Source organism: Alnus glutinosa, chromosome 11, assembly GCF_958979055.1.
Source record: "Alnus glutinosa chromosome 11, dhAlnGlut1.1, whole genome shotgun sequence".
In the NCBI taxonomy this organism is placed as follows: Eukaryota; Viridiplantae; Streptophyta; class Magnoliopsida; order Fagales; family Betulaceae; genus Alnus; species Alnus glutinosa.
In genome coordinates, this window is record NC_084896.1 from 27972240 (window position 1) to 27989389 (window position 17150).

The 17150-nt window shown below is 37.0% G+C and overlaps 1 protein-coding gene across 3 annotated transcripts in view; it reads left to right on the forward strand.

Annotated features, from left to right (window-relative positions):
- LOC133881379 (mitotic spindle checkpoint protein MAD1) overlaps positions 1-16822 on the forward strand; it is a 30805-nt gene extending 13983 nt beyond the window's left edge. For all 3 annotated transcript variants that reach the window (XM_062320294.1, XM_062320296.1, XM_062320297.1), the window contains 13 exons: positions 400-597; positions 691-783; positions 1136-1252; positions 2528-2775; positions 9197-9368; positions 10691-10801; positions 10888-11091; positions 12028-12190; positions 12845-12935; positions 13043-13112; positions 14556-14684; positions 15511-15549; positions 16295-16822. In XM_062320294.1, coding sequence (XP_062176278.1) covers positions 400-597; positions 691-783; positions 1136-1252; positions 2528-2775; positions 9197-9368; positions 10691-10801; positions 10888-11091; positions 12028-12190; positions 12845-12935; positions 13043-13112; positions 14556-14684; positions 15511-15549; positions 16295-16384 — 1725 coding nt within the window. In that variant the 3' untranslated portion in view covers positions 16385-16822. The remainder of the gene's footprint in view (positions 1-399; positions 598-690; positions 784-1135; positions 1253-2527; positions 2776-9196; positions 9369-10690; positions 10802-10887; positions 11092-12027; positions 12191-12844; positions 12936-13042; positions 13113-14555; positions 14685-15510; positions 15550-16294) is intronic.
- The last annotated feature ends 328 nt before the right edge of the window (positions 16823-17150 follow it).

Consider the following 17150-nt stretch of genomic DNA (forward strand, 5'->3'; position numbering starts at 1 on the left):
GCCATACCACACTAGCATAAGAAAGACCATTTTTACTTTGCATCATATCGAAAGTATTTTTCCTTCTCTGATACATCAAATCCTTCATGGATCAAGAAAAAGATTTACTTGTTGAACTAGTATTAACTTAAGATCTATTTCTCTGTTTGTCTGTCTCTCCCCCTCCTCAGTCACTTCAATACTTGATGCTTGATTTAATGATTTAATCATGAGTAGTATCTCCAAATTAAATGATGAAGTTTGTTTATTTACTGTTCTTGGGTTGTTGGAGCAATGTGCCAGCTGATCAATTCTTGTATGCTTGAAATTTGTGTAGATATTGTTTTGTTGCTTCTTTTTTGTTTGTTTGATGCTATGTGGTATAGGAAAAGTAAGGCCCTCTCCCTTTTTGGATCTTAGGTAAAGCTCCAGAACGAAATGAATCTTCGCTTGAAAGCAGAGTCTTCAGCAACTTCAGCTGAAGAGAAAGCAAGCATCTTGGAGAGAAAACAAATCCAGCTTTCTGAAAGCATAGAGAAGGAGAAAAAACGTCTCAATAATGAGATTGAGCTGCTGAAAAGAGAGTCAAAGCTTTCTGTTTCTAGAATAAGGGCAGATGTGAGTAGATATATCTATTGATCTAAATTTTCATGAACTGTGAATGAACACCTATTCATTGATTGTTGTTTAACTTGATTCTCTTGTTTGAAGCTTGAAAGAATGGAATGCAGAGCTACTAATGCCGAGAAAGAATCAGAACTACTGAAAGGGCAGTTGGCAGATATTAAGAAGCAACTTATGGAGGTTTCTAGCTCTTATTCATTTGTTGATTCTTGGAGCTTATATACAATTTCTATGTTCAACAATATATTTATTATATTCATTACATAATATGCCTTATGAGCCCAATGCTCTTAGGTTCTCCTTCTATGATATCTTTGTTTTGTGGATTATCTTTTGTTGCCATTCTTTTTGAATGGCACTTCAAAATGAAACACGAGAACTTTTGTCCTTGGTGCTGATATTGAATTTTTTCTTGTTTCAGCCTTGCAATTAATTCAAGTGATTTGCATCGCAACTCTAGACTTATTGACTAATGATACCATGACTTGATCAATTAATTTCTGCATGCCACTTATTACATTTGTTTTTGCAGTGCTTGCGTCAGAAGAGTGAAGTGGAGAAGAAATTATCAAGTTTCACATTTCAAGAAGTTTCTTCTTCGGATGATAATATTTTGGTTAAACATCTTCAGGAAGAGCTTAGAAACTATGTAAGTTTGATTGCTCGTGCTTTATTACTATTTATAGTTATCCTCTTGGTCCTTCATTGTTATAATGAATATTCTGTGTAAGGTTCCCAGCCATCCGCAAATTCGATCCTTGCAGTGATTTACCTCATTTAAATTATTTATACAGTCGTATATGCAGAATAATGTGCTTGCTGTTATCTACTATTTAAATTTGATAACATTTCATGTAGTATCATTTTCGCTGGCCCCCTCTAAGATTGGTTGTTATTTAACAAATTAAAAACTTTGTTGTTCGCTAATTGTAGTTGTTGGTTTCAGTAAATGTTGGTGGCTTGGCTGGTCCAAGTCTTAGCTTGGTTTGTTAGCAAGTTTACTTAGCTGGTAAGTTTATTTTAGGGGAAACTACACCTAGCCCCTTGAACTATCACCTCATTTCCAATGTCCCCCAAACAAAAAAAGTTGAAATGTCCCCCCTAAACTATTTGCCTCTTTTACTTAGTCCTCTCTGTTAGAATTTTTTATTAAATTCGACAAAAAATGGGTCATGTACGTTACACAAAATGACTATAATACCTTGATATTAGATTTTAAAAAACAACAATAATAAAGCAGACAAAAAAGTCATCATGGAGGAGACCCACAAGGTCTCAATGGAAGAGGAGACCCACTGTGGGTCTCCGTGGAAAATGTAGACCCACGCCATGGGTCTCCTCCAGGGATCTTTTTTTTTTTTTTTTTTTTTTTTTTTTAATTATATTTAATTTAAGGGTATTTTGGTATTTTTACACATCACCGAAGGCATTTTGGTATTTTCACACATTTTATTGGGGACATAATAGACATTTCATGTGTTTGCTGTCCAAGTTAACCAAAAACCCTAAAAGCAGGGGGTAAAGTAAAAGAGGCTATTTGGTTGGTGGGTCAATTGCAACTGTTTTTTGTTTAGGGGGGGACATTGCAAATGAGGTGATAGTTCAGGGGCCAAGTGTATCCCTGGTTCTACTTGGTACCCAAGCATGCGCATTCCATATAAAAGATGTACTAGTGTTTTATAAATGATGGAATGAAGAAGTTTTTGTTAATCCCAATTTTTATTGCTTCATTGGTTATGCTTCTTGTGATGTTGAATATTATTAGTCTCATCAGCCATAGGTAGCTTGGGTGTTGAGTTGCTTCATATTGAAATAGATGCCTTGTCTTAATGTAGTTTACTTAATTTACATTTATTTGTCATTTTGTTGTTTTATCGCCCTTTCTCTTATAGTTATTTATTTATTAGCTTTGAATTTATATTAGGAGTCTGAAGTGAGAGAAGCAAGAAAGTTGAGATCCTCTCATGAAAATATTGAGTTATTGAAGGAGAAATTATTGGAAGAGAGAGGCCGCAGAGAGAGGGCTGAGGCTGATTTATCTAAATCACAAGAGTTCCAGATGAGTATGAAGAAGCTGGAGGATGAATTGTCATCTTGGAAGTTAATGATTGAAGAAATTCCCGGTGTTTCATGTTCTGAGGATATACCTGTTAAATTTGCAGCTCTACAAAAGTGAGTGAGTACAATTGTTTCACTACTTTTGGCTTTATAACAAGAGACCACTTCTTCAGGGTCACTAGGGAGCAAAAGTAATACCAAAACTTTGAAGAGATTTTTTTCTTCTTCCATTTTTTATTATTTAATTGTTTATCTTTTTGGGGTGGAATTGTTTCCTATAGCATTGTACTATTAAGGCAACTTTAGGTGATTGTCTGATTGAAAATGGACATTTGCCTCAACATCAAAATTCTTTAGCTCTTTCCGCAGCTTATTTGGTACATTGTGTCATTACTCTTCACCTACGATTTGAATTTATTGATAGTAGGGATGTAAATAAGCTAGTCCGTTCGACAGCCCGCTCGATACCCGCTCGGTTTAGCCCGATCCGAACTCGAGCTCGATACTGTAGAAACTCGATCGTTACTGTTGAAACCCGCTCGATTAGTAAGTGATACATACCCGACTCGCTCGACAAAACTCGATAGGGGCTCGCGAGCTCAACTCCTTTAAAGCTCGACCGGATCGCTCGCCCGACTCGTTAACTCGTTAGTTCGACTCGTTAACTCGTTCATATCTTACATATATATTAGTAAATAGTAAACATAGTATAATATATATAGTATTACATATTAATTATAATACTTTGATAACAATATTTAGTATGTTAAATTAACATATTAAGTTATTAATAGTTAGTATATAACAATATAACAATATTAAATAGTTAGTATATATATATAAACACATATATCACATCACACATGGTTAACAATAGTTATATATTATATTTATATTATAGTTACTTAGTTATATAGAATATATTAGACTTACTATTTGTTCACATTATACATATACCATTGTTTATACTCTGTAGTTATATATAATAACATATTATTAATTTGTTACTTATAAACTATAGTTATGTAATATATTTTATAATATGCCTTATATACTTACATATTATATATTTATGTTATTAATAAATGCATAGAAGTTGTTCATAAACTTGGGATTGAATTCTGCTTTGATCACTCATTGAAAAATTTAATAGTTTACATCGAGCTCTAATTGAGCCGAGCTTGTCCAGTTACCCGGCTCGGCTCGAGTGTCATTTTCAATGAACTCGAGCTCGCCCGAGTTTTAAACGAGTCGAGCTTGAACATGTAATTTATAGCTCGGCTCGAATTCGAGCTCGACTATTTAGGCTCGACTCATAAATGAGCCAGTCTTGAAATCTTCAAACTCGACTCGGCTCGGCTCGATTACATCCCTAATTGATAGTGAATGCTTTGTATTGATGTTTCAAGATAGGGTTGTCAATTCGGGTTCACGGGTCGGGTTCGTGTCAACCCGACTGACCCAATTACATAAACGGGTCTGACACGAATCCGACCCGATTATTAATCGGGTTGTGACACGCGACCCAAACACGACCCGACAAACACGACTAATAAACGTGTTACCTGTTTACCCGACCCGACACGGCATAATTTCACTGTTTTCATATGTTTCAACCTTCAATTTTAGTTTTTAACTTCCGATTTTTTTTTTTAATCGGGTTATTATCGTGTTGGCGGGTCAACCCGCGTAATCGGGTTGACCCGCCAAACACGATTATAATCGGGTCAACCCGATTATGACCCGAACCCGATTATAACAAACCCAAACCCGGTTTTTTCGTGTCGTGTTCGTGTCGGGTTTGCGGGTCGTGTCAAAAATTGCCAACCCTATTTCAAGATTTGTTTTTTTTTTTTTTGTAAGTCTTAAAACTATTTTTTGTGTGCACATTATGTGCATTATGCGTGTCCCCCCTCAAACCCCTGTCGCCCTCTCTCTCTTTGTGCAGACTCTATTGAGGACTCTATGATATATACATGGCTTACAAGTGGATCACCTGTGGTACCTATTTATGATCTGACTTATGATGAGAAATTGGGTTTGGACCTTTGTTTATACTTTGTTTCTATAGATGGGTTATTATATTTTCTGGTAGGAAACTCGAATGGTTTATAATACGATCAGATAAGTGGGGAAATATGTCCCATATCTCCGTGTGTTGTCATGTTAAACGGGCGGTGAAGTGGGATATGGCGTGTACACTGAAGGGGAAGGGGGACTAAAAATATGTCCTATATCTTCATGCACTAAGCTGATCCTGGAAAGTGGTATTATACTTTCAGGCTGAACTGTTTCATTTTTAGAGGGGTGTGATAGGTCCAAATATGGCAGCAGTGGTAGATGGGAAACTGGGTTTGATATTGCTTCAATGGTCAAAGGCTTTGGAGCAATAGTGCAGGTTGTGTAATTAAATATTTTTACCAGAGATCTAAATCATTTTTCTACCTGTGAGAGGATGAAAGTTGCTGACTAATATGGTCTCGTCATGTGCATAAATGATTATCATAGCACTCGTGAGAAAGAACTTGCATATGACTAATTGTATAAGGAAAAAGCGGCTTGACATTAAATGATAGAAGGTGGAAAAGTTTGTTTGTTGCTTCTTGATTGTGCAGAATGATTAAACAGGAGCAATTCATCCAACCATTGAACTTTTCAGAGTAGGCTAATGGCATTGATGAATGATGGATTTTCTCTGCATTAATTGTCGGTTTAAGTTATGATATTATTGAAGGTATCCGCTTAGGTCTTGGTAGGACTGAATGGTGAAAAAGGCTTTGTGTAGCTGACCCTATTTAGTTAGGAATCAGGCTTACTTGAGTTGGTTTTTAGTCGTTGATTAGGTCTTTGATTTTCTGTTAGTTTACTGGATGCTTTTGTTATCCTTTTGTTTTTGTTTTTTGTTTTTAGTCAGGATATGTATCTAATTTTGAATAGGAGCTTTTGGCCTTGTCTACGACCATTGATTATGATGCGAATAGCATCAGGCCGGTAGAATGAAGGGGAGGGCTGCAGGTAGTTATTTATGAAGTCCAAGTTGTTATCATGGAATGTGAGATGGTTAAGTGAGGGGGATAAGTGCCTGGGAGTTAGAAATTTACTTAGATAGTGGAAGGCGGATATCATTTATTTGCAGGAATCTAAATTTGAGCTCATCTCCAGAAGTGTAGTTTGCAGTTTGTGGGGGTGTCAACATGTGGATTGGTGCTACTCATCTTCTAGAGGGGCCTCTTGTGGAATTCTGCTTATGTAGGATAGGAGGGTTGTGGAGAAATTGAAGAGAGTGTGGGGGAGTTTATGGTTGCCTGCTCCTTTAGAAATGTTGAAGATGGTTTCTCTTGGGCCATTGTGGGTTTATGGGCCACATTCCAATTGGGACAGATGGTATTTATGGGGGGAATTGACTGGTTTGATTAGTTGGTGAAATTTTTTTGCTGTGGTGCATTTGGAGAGACTTCAACGTCACCCGTTTTCTGAGTGAAAGATTGGGTAATGTTCATTTTTGTCCCTCTATGTTGGATTTTTCTAATTTTATTTATGAGCAGGGCCTTATGGATCTTCCCCTTGTAGGGGGGACTTTTACATGGTCCAACAACCGGGATTCCCCTTCATGGTCAAGGATTGATAGGCTTCTTGTTTCCCCGGAATGGAAAGCTAACTTTCTTGAATTATTTCATATTAGGGTACATAGATTGTGCTTAGATCATTTCCCCTTTCTCCTTGATTGTGGTGGAATTCAGGGGGGCAAAAGATCTTTTAAGTTTGAGAATATGTGGCTTAAGAAGCTGGAATGAGCAGGTATTTGGTAACATGGAGGCTCATAAAAATCTCTTTTGGAGGAGTTGCGTGTTCTTGATGGAGTGGAGGTAGATAGAGCTTTAATTGCTGAATTTGAGGAAAACCATGGTTATAAGTGTGCTGGAAAAAGCTACTTTATTGGAGGAGATCAGTTGGAGGCAAGAGTCTAGGGCTCTATGGCTAAGAGAAGGTGACAAATGCACGAATTTATTTATTTATTTTTTCATTTGGTGGCCAATTCGAATAGGAGAAACAACTCCATTGAGACGCTGTCTGCAAACAGTTCAGTTTCTTCTGACAAATAGTTCAATTTCTTCTGACCAACATGCTATCAGGGATCACATTGTGCAATTCTATTATGGACTATTTTCAGAACAGTTCAGTTGGCGGCCCAAGCTAGATGGCCTTGCTTTCGACGACATAAGCGTGGAGGAGTTCTCTTGGTTAAAGAGTCTGCTTGAGGAGAGTGAGTTCCTTGGGGTGGTAAAAAGTATGAACAAAGAGAAGGCGCTAGGTCCTGATGGCTTTACTTTGGCATTTTTTTCAAGATTGTTGGGATGTGATCGAGGTAGATATTATGGGGGTGTTTCATGATTTTCATACTATTAGTAAGTTTGAAAAAACTCTTAGCCACCTTCATTGCTCTCATTCCAAAGAAATCTAGGGCTATTTATCGTAAGGACTTTCATCCCATTAGTCTTGTAAGTGGAGCTTACAAGATTATTGCCAAAGTCCTTGCCAATAGGATGAGAAGGGTTGTGGAGAAGATTATTTCGAAGCCCTAGATCTGGTGAGTCAGGGGTGCTTTGCAAATTGAATATTGAGAAGGCCTATGATCATGTCATTTGGGATTTTTTACTTTATCTATTGAGGAGATGCGGTTTCGAGGAGAAATGACGCTCTTGGATGGTGCATTGTATTTCTTCTGTGTGTTTTACCATTTTGGTAAATGGCACTCTGTTTGGCTTCTTTAGTAGCTCTTGTGGGTTGAAACAAGGAGATCCTTTACCACCCTTCCTGTTTGTTATCGTTATAAGGCTTTAAATAAATGCTTATTGCAATTGTTAATGGGGGTATTCTCTTAGGATTCGCTGCAAGGTCTAGGCACTCTGGTGTAGTTAACATATCACACATGTTGTTTGCGGATGACACTCTGATTTTTTGTGGGGCCAATCCTGTCCACCTACGCTATCTACATGCCTTATGTTAATGCTTCGAAGTTTTGGTTGTAAGAGAAGTTGGGGAGGAAGGGGTTTTTCCCTTCCCTTTGGGTGGTTATTCCTTTGTCACTCTAGTTGCTCACAAGGGTGATGATTTCAGGTTGACTGGTTTGATTCAATATTAAAAGTGGCCAGTAGGCTTTGGTTTGTCTTTGAAGATGGTGGTGTGGGATTAGGGAGACGATTTGTGGGATGAGGAGGATGGAGATTTCCCTTATCCTTTGGATGTTTTTCCTCCTGCCATGCCCTTGGATTGGGCTTTGGGTTGTGAGGACCCTGTGGTGGGGTTCTCGTGTGAGGGCTTTGAGGATATGACTTTGGCTCTTCTGAAAGCCATTGAAGAGGATCATCATCGGAGTTAAAGGGTGCGCGTTCTAAGACTAGAGGTAGAAGGGAGCTGTTGAACTTAGAATGTTCCATAAATTATGACATTGCATCTTGTCCTCTAGCTGTGGGAAAGGCAATGCTCACGTGCTTTAGTGTTGAGTGCTTCGTGTGGGTTTCGGGTTAGAGGGCTTTTGGTGTTTTTTGGGTTTCAGGTTGGTGTGCTTATTGGGTTTGAGGGCTTTTCGGTTTTGTGGGTTTTGATTGTTTTCTCTAGGTTTTTGTTAGGTGCTTTCTGTGTACTTAGGGGTGCATTATACTTTCTATAAAATCTCTATTACTTAAAAAAAGAAAGAAAGTAAGAAGATTAATCTAACTAAGTTGGAATTGGTTCCTGTGGGTAATGTCATTAATGTGGATGGGTTGGCTGGCATCCTGGGCTGCAAGGACTCTTCTATTCCTTTGAAGTATCTTGGTCTTCTATTGGGAGTCTTTTATAAGTCGAAGGCTATTTGGTACGTTTTTATTGAGAAGGTAGAGTGGCGGCTGGCTGGTTGGAAAATGATGTACTTGTCCAAGGGTGGTAGGATTACCCTTATCAAGAGCACCATTTCCAATTTCCAATTTGCCAACGTATTTCATGTCCCTCTTCCCTCTCCCTGCAGGTGTTGCAAACCGTATTGAGAAGCTCCAACGAGTTTCTTGACATTTTAGGGGAGGGGGTTCAGATTTTTACAGGGTTGTGTGGTAGATCGTTTTTTGAGGTTAGGAAATGTATTTGTTGGAAGAGTTTTGTTCAACTAATTATGTAGTTGTCTATTTTTGGGTTTAGGTCTCTGAATGCATTTTTTTTTTCTTTGTTACTTTTGGTTCTAGTTGTGGTTAAGTTATTAATGAGGATTTTGCTGATGTCTAATCTAACTCTTACAGTATATACAAATATATATATTTTTATTAATTTGGCTCTGCTGTGATTTTCTTTCTCAAAAGTTTGCTTGTTAATTTTCTGAGTTGCCAGCTTCCCTTATGGCAGTAATGCTGTACAGCATTCTTTTTCTGTTCTTATACTTTCTGCTTTGGTTAACATGCATGCAAGTGCATGATGACAGAATGTGTTGATGTACCTTTAAAGTATTCTAATTTTCAGTATCCATGTGTTTTTTGTTGTCGTTGAGATATTTTATTTGATGTAGAGAGGTGATTGATAGCATGATGAAGGTGGGAGATGCAAATGCTTGCTTAAAACAATTGGAGGTGGCTCTTGATGCTGCACAAAGCGGAAAACAAAATGCCGAAACTGAGGTTGCATTGGCGAAAGAGAAGGCAGAAGTATCAAAATCAGAGGTTAAGAGGATTGAATTGATGGTAAGTGTTTCATTAGATGGTTTTTTGCCATATGATAGGATCCTGGCTAACAAGTGACTGATGTTAGACTTCAGATGTAACAAAGAGGATTGAGTGTTAAAAACTAGTGGAAATGGTGTTATGCACCTATCTTCCTGCAGTCTTTAGGTTTTCAATATGCATTTCAGTTCATATGAGTATTCATTCACAAGTTGATTGTAAGCAAGAAAAAGGTTGCATATAAATTGCTGAAGTAGCAGATAAGGAGGGGGTGATAATGAATTGAGAATGTCCAAGGCCTTGAATTCTCTCATGTGTTTCTTTTGGACTAAGAGATCAGGCTAATATATTTTTTAACCAAGCCTTTTTCATTATAAGAATCAGGATTTAATTTTTTAACCTTCATAGGTTAGGGTGTGGTAAGCAATTTGCTTAGGCTGAAAGTCTGCTGCTTGTACTTGCTCTCTCACACACACACACACACACACACACACAAGCAATTAGCTTAGGCTGATAGTCGGCTGCTTTTACTTGCTTACACACATACACAAAAGCAATTAGCTTAGGCTGCAAGTCGGCTGCTTGTACTTGCTTACACACACAAGCAATTAGCATAGGCTGAAATTCGTCTGCTGAAAGTCGGCTGCTTGTACTTCCTTACACACACACAATAGCTCTGGTGCTTTATGTAGTCCTTGTTTGGGGGAACTTGGCTTTTGCCAATGTCAGTTCTTTTACTAGTTCTACCTGTCATGTTAGATTCACAGTAAGACTATCCAGCAAGTTTCGGGGGTTGCACCTTTGTTTTTGTTTTGGAGTTAATGGTAGATGAACAGCCGGCAGTCGAAGGAGCAGAGTGTCCTGTCAGACCTCACAGCTGCTTATGTGTGCAGTTTATTTATGTTAATGGCTGTTTCTATTTCTTCATTTCTTCTAGATATTTTTGATGTCTTTGTCTTTAAATTTTAATTTGTTTCTCTTCTGTCTATAATGGCTCTTCTTAACATCTTGTGTACTTGGGTTGGCCCCATTGGTAAAAGAATGGCTGCCTTTATATTCTTTGGATCGACCTTTTTCTTGAAAATATTGGTTATTTTGCCCTCATTTCTTTTTTTCCAGTTCTTGTATGAGATTGGATGTGACAAGCTTATTGCTTGAGATGATAATTAACTGGGTATTGCACTCATTTTGACTGTGAATTCTGTTGTATGAGTATCGTTCAGATTCTTCCAAATGGATGTATATATATGCAATGTTGGGTTCTTACATCTGTAATCTTTAACTTGTTTATATTTTTCTCCCGTTCAATCATTTGATGCTAAACTATTGACTGTGTATTGTAGCTTTCTATGGTTACCGAAGAAAGAGATGAATTAAGAAATCTTGTAAATGAATTCAAGAGGCCAAAGAATGATGAAGCAGGAGATAAAGCAGTCAGTGGGGCTGTTCTTCAGGTTATATTATTTTTCCTCCCATACCTCTTATTTTATTCATGCGATCTCTCATATGGTCTTGTTTGTGACTTGGTTTGCATGGACAGGAGCTTGAATCGTCTATTGCAAAGAAAGAATTATGTATTAAAGAACTGGAGAGTAGTTTACATGAACAGAAGGAAGTCAATACTCATCAATATGAAGAGATAAGGTTGCTCAATGAGAGGTTAAATAATGAGGCAAGGAGAATAAAGTCATTGGAGAGGGAGGGTGATCGGCTTCGTTCAGAGATTTCCCTATTGGAGTCAAAGGTAAAAATGTTCTGAGGATTACTGGAACAATACGTTTCTCTCTTCCTGATACATCTGTGGTGAAGCATTTGATTTAAGGCTTGAATGGTTTCTTAAAAAAAATCTTCTGCAATATAAGCCTTCCTACCAATTTTTTCTCCATGCATGCGGAGTTGATAAATAACAAGAAGTTGCATATTGAGTTGCTGAGGAAACGATGTTAAGCTTTGCAATTCAAGGGAGATCAGTTAAAGAAATATGCAATTCAACAGAGATTAATCTTGCCTTGCCTTGCCTTGTAGATGGCTGAAGGTTTTGCCTCAGCTTCTTGCCTTTTTAAGCTGTCTTCTTAATGATGCAATATTAACAGGCATCCTGTGGTTAGTCTGCTGATGGTTGCTTTTGCTTAATGGAGTAGTTTGTCATATATGCCTTCTGGAGCTGGAATTGATCCTTGCTTTTCTTCATAAAGAATAATCTGGATTCTATGGTCGTTCATTGGGTTTATGAAAATATTTTTTTTTCCAAGTAAATCAATCTTATTAAAATGCGCAACTGGGTGCAATCCAAGTACGCATGGAGTTTATAAGAATGTTATTTACTATTACTTTTTAATCTTGGATGATCATCAAAGATTCTAGTATGCTGTTACTTGATGCTTATATTTCTTTTTGTACTTTATGCTCCCTAATTGTTTCTATTTATAAATCGAGGATTCAATGATATTTAAATTAGATATGTTCAGCTAGTTCTTGTGTCATGGAAAACCCTTGATCTTTTTTTTAAAAAAAAAAATGTTTTAATTAGAAATCATAGATTTTGTCATGTTCTTTCTTTATTTTGAGATATTGTTGAGATTTATATGGGCAAATGATTCATTTCTTAAAGATGCTCAATTTGTTTTATGTTCTTGCCCAGTGTCATTGGTAACTTTTTTGTTGCTTTTTCCATCCACAGTTGGGCCATGGTGATTATTCTGCTGCAAGTACAAAAGTTTTGCGGATGGTAAATACCCTTGCAGTTGATAATGAGGCAAAACAAACTATAGAGGCTTTACAAACTGAGTTGCAGAAGACCAAGGAGAAGTTACAAGCTGTTGAAGAATTGAAAAGTCAGACCGGTATAAAAAGCATTGTTTCTTGAATCTTTTCTTCTTGGGGCCCTTGTTGCATAAACTTTTGTTTTTCAGGCTTTACTTGTGCTGTAAGTAGTATGGTGTTTAGTGTTTTTGTTTATTATTGCTATTCACTTTCAACTTTTGTTTCTTTCTCTTTTTGGGTGTATCTTGATGATTTCAAGGGTGTTGCTGACATTGGAAGCTAACTTATATGATTAGTCTAGTGGCATTCATTGACATTGTGGATTCCACTGAATTGAGGCATGGAGGAGAACAGAAGTTTGTGAAGTTAGTTTCCGTATCTTGCTGTCCTTTGTCTAACTAAACAAGAGTGTTGGTTCCCCACCCACTCCCTCCTTAAAGACCACATATTTGAGTATATGTCCCACTCCCAAAATAGGAGGTATTGACAGACTTTGAAAGATCTTGAAACTGCATATACCATGTGGCGGTGATGAATATTGGTGCTATCTGTTATGGGTTGCTTCTATACTTTGAAGAAACACATCTTGAATGGTGATAGGAATTCAAAAGGATGTTTAATAAGTAATAGTTGGTTACCTGTATTGATTTTACAGTTATTGTCACAACTTTCTTCCTTACACTGTTAAGCAACGAGTTCATTTCTTTCTCATATTGCATCTTTTAACTATTCAGGTGATGCTGGGAAACTGGTGGATTCCTATATATCTGGGAAGATAACGCAGTTAAAAGAACAAATTGCGACGCTTGAAAAACGTGAAGAGAGGTAAGTCCTTGATGGAAATATTTCATTTCTTATTTCAGTGTTTGATCATGATTTATTGTTTAGTGTACTTTTTTAAGCCAAAGTGTTTGAACATACCCATGGAACAGATACAAGACTGTTTTTGCGGATAGAATTTCAGTGTTCAGGAGGGCGTGTTGTGAACTTTTTGGTTACAAGGTATATTAAATATTTCTCATTTCGCTTTGTATTTTCTTATGATGTTGCCTCCATGTTCACGTTGTATTCTAATTGGCTGTTCCCACGGGTGCAAGTTGTGACTTGGGATTGGTCAACCTAAAAACGAAAGCAGGCAAACCAGTTCGGCATGCTTCGTTTAATTAATAAGAGTTCTGTTTTCGGTCCTTGGGTGAACACATGAACTAATCATATAGGCTAGTTTGTTTCATGGCTGTTCTCATGGTTTACCTGACCCATACCAAGAACCAAACATGTGTAAACTGTACATAGGAATGGTATCAAGTGGGCTACAGGGATCTCTTCTTGTTGAATTTTTCAAATTTTCTTTCTAGCCTTCTTTTTGGTCCTCAGATCTCTCTCTCTCTCTCTCTCTCTCTCCCATTTTCTTTCTAGCCTTCTTTTTGGGTGTTTGATGGGGGCTTCTTCTGTTTTTTGGGCTTTGGGTGTTATGGGTGCTCATTGTGGGTTTTAGGGTTGATCCTTGTGGGTTTTTGTTTGGGTTTTTCCTTTCGTGGGCTGGCTTGGGTGGTTTCTGTGTATACTCTCTGTGTACTTAGAGGCGCCTTTCGCTTTTTAATAAAATCTTCTTACTTATCAAAAAAAGAAAAAAGAAAAAAAGAAAAAAAAAATGGTAGAATCAGTTGGCAGGAGAAAGGAGTTGTGGGTAGTTCCTGTTTGCATTATGTGGACAATTTGGTGGAAGAGAAATAATCGTTCTTTTAACTACGTAGTGTTGGATGGAAACTAAGTTTAAATCATTGTTCTTACATTCATTATTTAACTGGCTTTGCACTTTGGACAGTATATGTTATGGTACTTTTTTGAATGTTCTTAACAACAATCAGTATATTAAAGTAATGCTTGATTTTTGAGTTGTTTCAGCTATGGGATGCTTAAATATGATTTTTTTTTTTTTTTCCTCATGTAATATGCTGCCGTGGTTGTAATCTCGCATAATCATTTGAAACTTCCAACATTTCCTCCCCCTTTTGAGCTTGGATTTGTAAGCCTCCATGCTAGAGTATAAAAATGGGCAATGGCAAAAGGACCTTATCATTCTCTAAATTATTGGGATGTTGGTCCAAATCACTTGGTGAGGACAAAGCTATTATGACCCCTGCATTAGGTTTTAGCCAAGTCTGATACAAGCAGTTAATCCTAAAACACATGGGTTCAGCAACACATGAACTGCATGGGGGGACAACCAAGAAGGGCCTGATATGCCTGAAAGAACTGTTACAACTTTGAAAGTCCAGAACCCCTCCCCCACGGTTACATCTTATTGTACCTGATTTGAGGATATCAAATCTTATTGTTCTACAATTCATTCTTTGATAAATACTAGTGCAAACATTTAGACCACTAACAACCGTATTCTTATGGGCTTCATTAATGTTAACATTATCCTTATATTTTTGGCAGATTGTAATGGATGAACATCAGCGTTCTAATGGAATCCCAGTGACGCGTTTTACTCTCCAGTCTATTTATGCGCAAAGTGACGACGAGAAGCTTGAATTTGAATATGAATCAGGGAATACAATCATATTGGTAAGATGGTCTCTAATGTCCCACAATAATAACCATAGGGTTTATTGGCCTTATGGTAAGGTTATTACCATCCTGGAATGAAGATCCTGGATTATGTCCCAAAGAATAAAAAATTCTTGTCTAACAAAATATATGCGATTGGTTTGGTAAATTTTGGGAAATGTTTTGGGTTTTTGAAAAAGGTAAAAGTTGAGAATTGATTTGGTGGGGGCCACATTTGAGAAAAGTTAAAAATTGGTTTGGTAAAATTTAGGAAGTGTTTTGTAAAAATTAAAAATTGAAAAATATTTTTATAAAATAAAAGAAAATAAAATGAGAAGATTGTTTTTTTTTAAAGAATAGTGCCACCACCGTGGTGTGATCTGGCGGCCCTGGTTGTGTTTTATTTTTTAAAAATATGTTGTGTTTTAATTTTTTTTAGAAGTGTTTTGAGTTTAGAGAAGATTTTTGTAGTTTGTTTTGAAAAATGTGATCGTGGTGGGGGTTACACCTGAAAATCCGTTTGGTTAACTAGTTTTGAAAATAGCTTTTAGCGTTTGAAAAGTGAAAAGAGTTTTGTAAAAGTTTACCAAACCAACCCACAATTTTTGGATAGCATTTAATGTTTAAATTGTGCGTTCCATAAGATTTCAACTGAAAATATTTCTTGAAGTTTCTCCTAAGTAATAATTGAGGCCTTCATGTCAAAGAGAAGGAATAGTGTAAGCATATTTCCACCAGCAGTTTTTTTTTTTTTTTTTTGGGGGGGGGGGGGGGATTGAAAGTTCTTGTTGACATATCTGATTTAAAGAGAGATTAGAAACTAATTTTATTTTTTATGTTACAGACAAATGATTACACCTCTCAGCCTGAGATATCCCATCAGGTAAGAAGCATTTTATTTCCTACGGTTCTTATATAAGCTTATGCTTCTATACTAAAGTGTCATTTCGCTTCTTTGTAAATGGCTGACCCGGCCTGGACCTGGCTGGTAATTACAATGAAACTTCTCAACCCAACCCCATATGTTGATTTTGGAAATAGATCATTCTGATGCTATGAGAAATGTGCAGGATCTTGAACTGTTTTATTTTGTTGATTTGATGTAAAAACTGGTAATTATCCCCTAGGGACAGTTGTAGGGGCTGTAATTTTGAGGCCCTGGGTTTGCCAAAAAAAAAAAAAAAAGTGTATTTTACTCTAGCTTTCTTTTGTTGTGGCGGCAATCAATTGTGAGAATTGGGAAAAAATATATTATGCCTTTTTAATTAGCTTTACCAAAAATATTTCTTTAGACAAATTCAAATTTCATTTCTGATTTTTTTTTTCCCCATTCCTGTCGAATCAAGGGATTTCAAAGGTGCTGGTAGCGCAATATGTAACTTACTCCTATTTCTCCCAAATCCCAATCAAAAGACAAGTTTTAGGAACCATTCTCTTTGCTTAATATAGTGTATACAAGTTGAGTGTTTTTTATAGGCTTTCAAATCATTCAAATCTATTGATTTGTGGTTAAAACTGACTTATCAAAAAAAAATTTGTGGTTAAAACTGTTGGTTTGTGTTCTACTTTTAATGTGCTTGTCTACATCTTTTGTTAAGTGCAACTCATTAACGCCTGCCTTTTTGCAGGTCAACATATTCATTCGGAAGCTGAATTCAATTCCAGCTTTCACTGCCAACTTAACAGTGGAGTCCTTCAACAAGCGAACCCTATCGTAAAATGAACGAACTCATCGAGCCTTGATATATCTGAAATCTAGATTTCTCTTTCATCTCCAGACTTGTATATTTTGTAACCTAGCCATTTCTTTGCCTAGATCATTATATTCATCTTATTCTAGGAACTCACAGAACAAGTCCTACATATATTTGTGATTCAAGGGTCTTCTGTGGATTAACTGATCAGAATTTTGCTTCATTTGGCTAGGATGTTTATCGACTAGAGTAGTGTTACTCTTCAACTCTATTTATCACACTTATGTCACGTTGAAGAAGTCAATTAAAACACACTGCGTCAGCCGGTTTCACGAGTGTGATAAATGAATGTGAAGAGTAGTATTACTCTTACGGAGTATGGGATGTGGATTGACTTCCTGTTATAAAACTGGGTGAGTATCAACCTTTGCAGGTGATGAAATGTAAATAATCATTTGACTATTCTCGTGGACATGGAACTTTCTCGGGGTCATTATTGCAGTATATGCTTTTTGTGTCAAATCAAAGGGGCCCCGAATTTCAGGTATGTATAATATTTCCCATTTTTTCGTGATGTATGAAAGCATTTGTAGGGAAAGCTTGGCATAGCGTGACTTAAGATTCATGTCGAAAGTAGGGGCCGCAGGGCAAACCGTAAAAATTGGCTGTTTGCCTTCCCTCAAGAGTACATTGAGAAGAAGAGAATATTAGGCAAGGTTTTATGTGGCGCACGTCATTAGAAGAGTAAACAGTATCTTCCAGAGGGCTTGAACTTGTTAAAGTAGTAGTA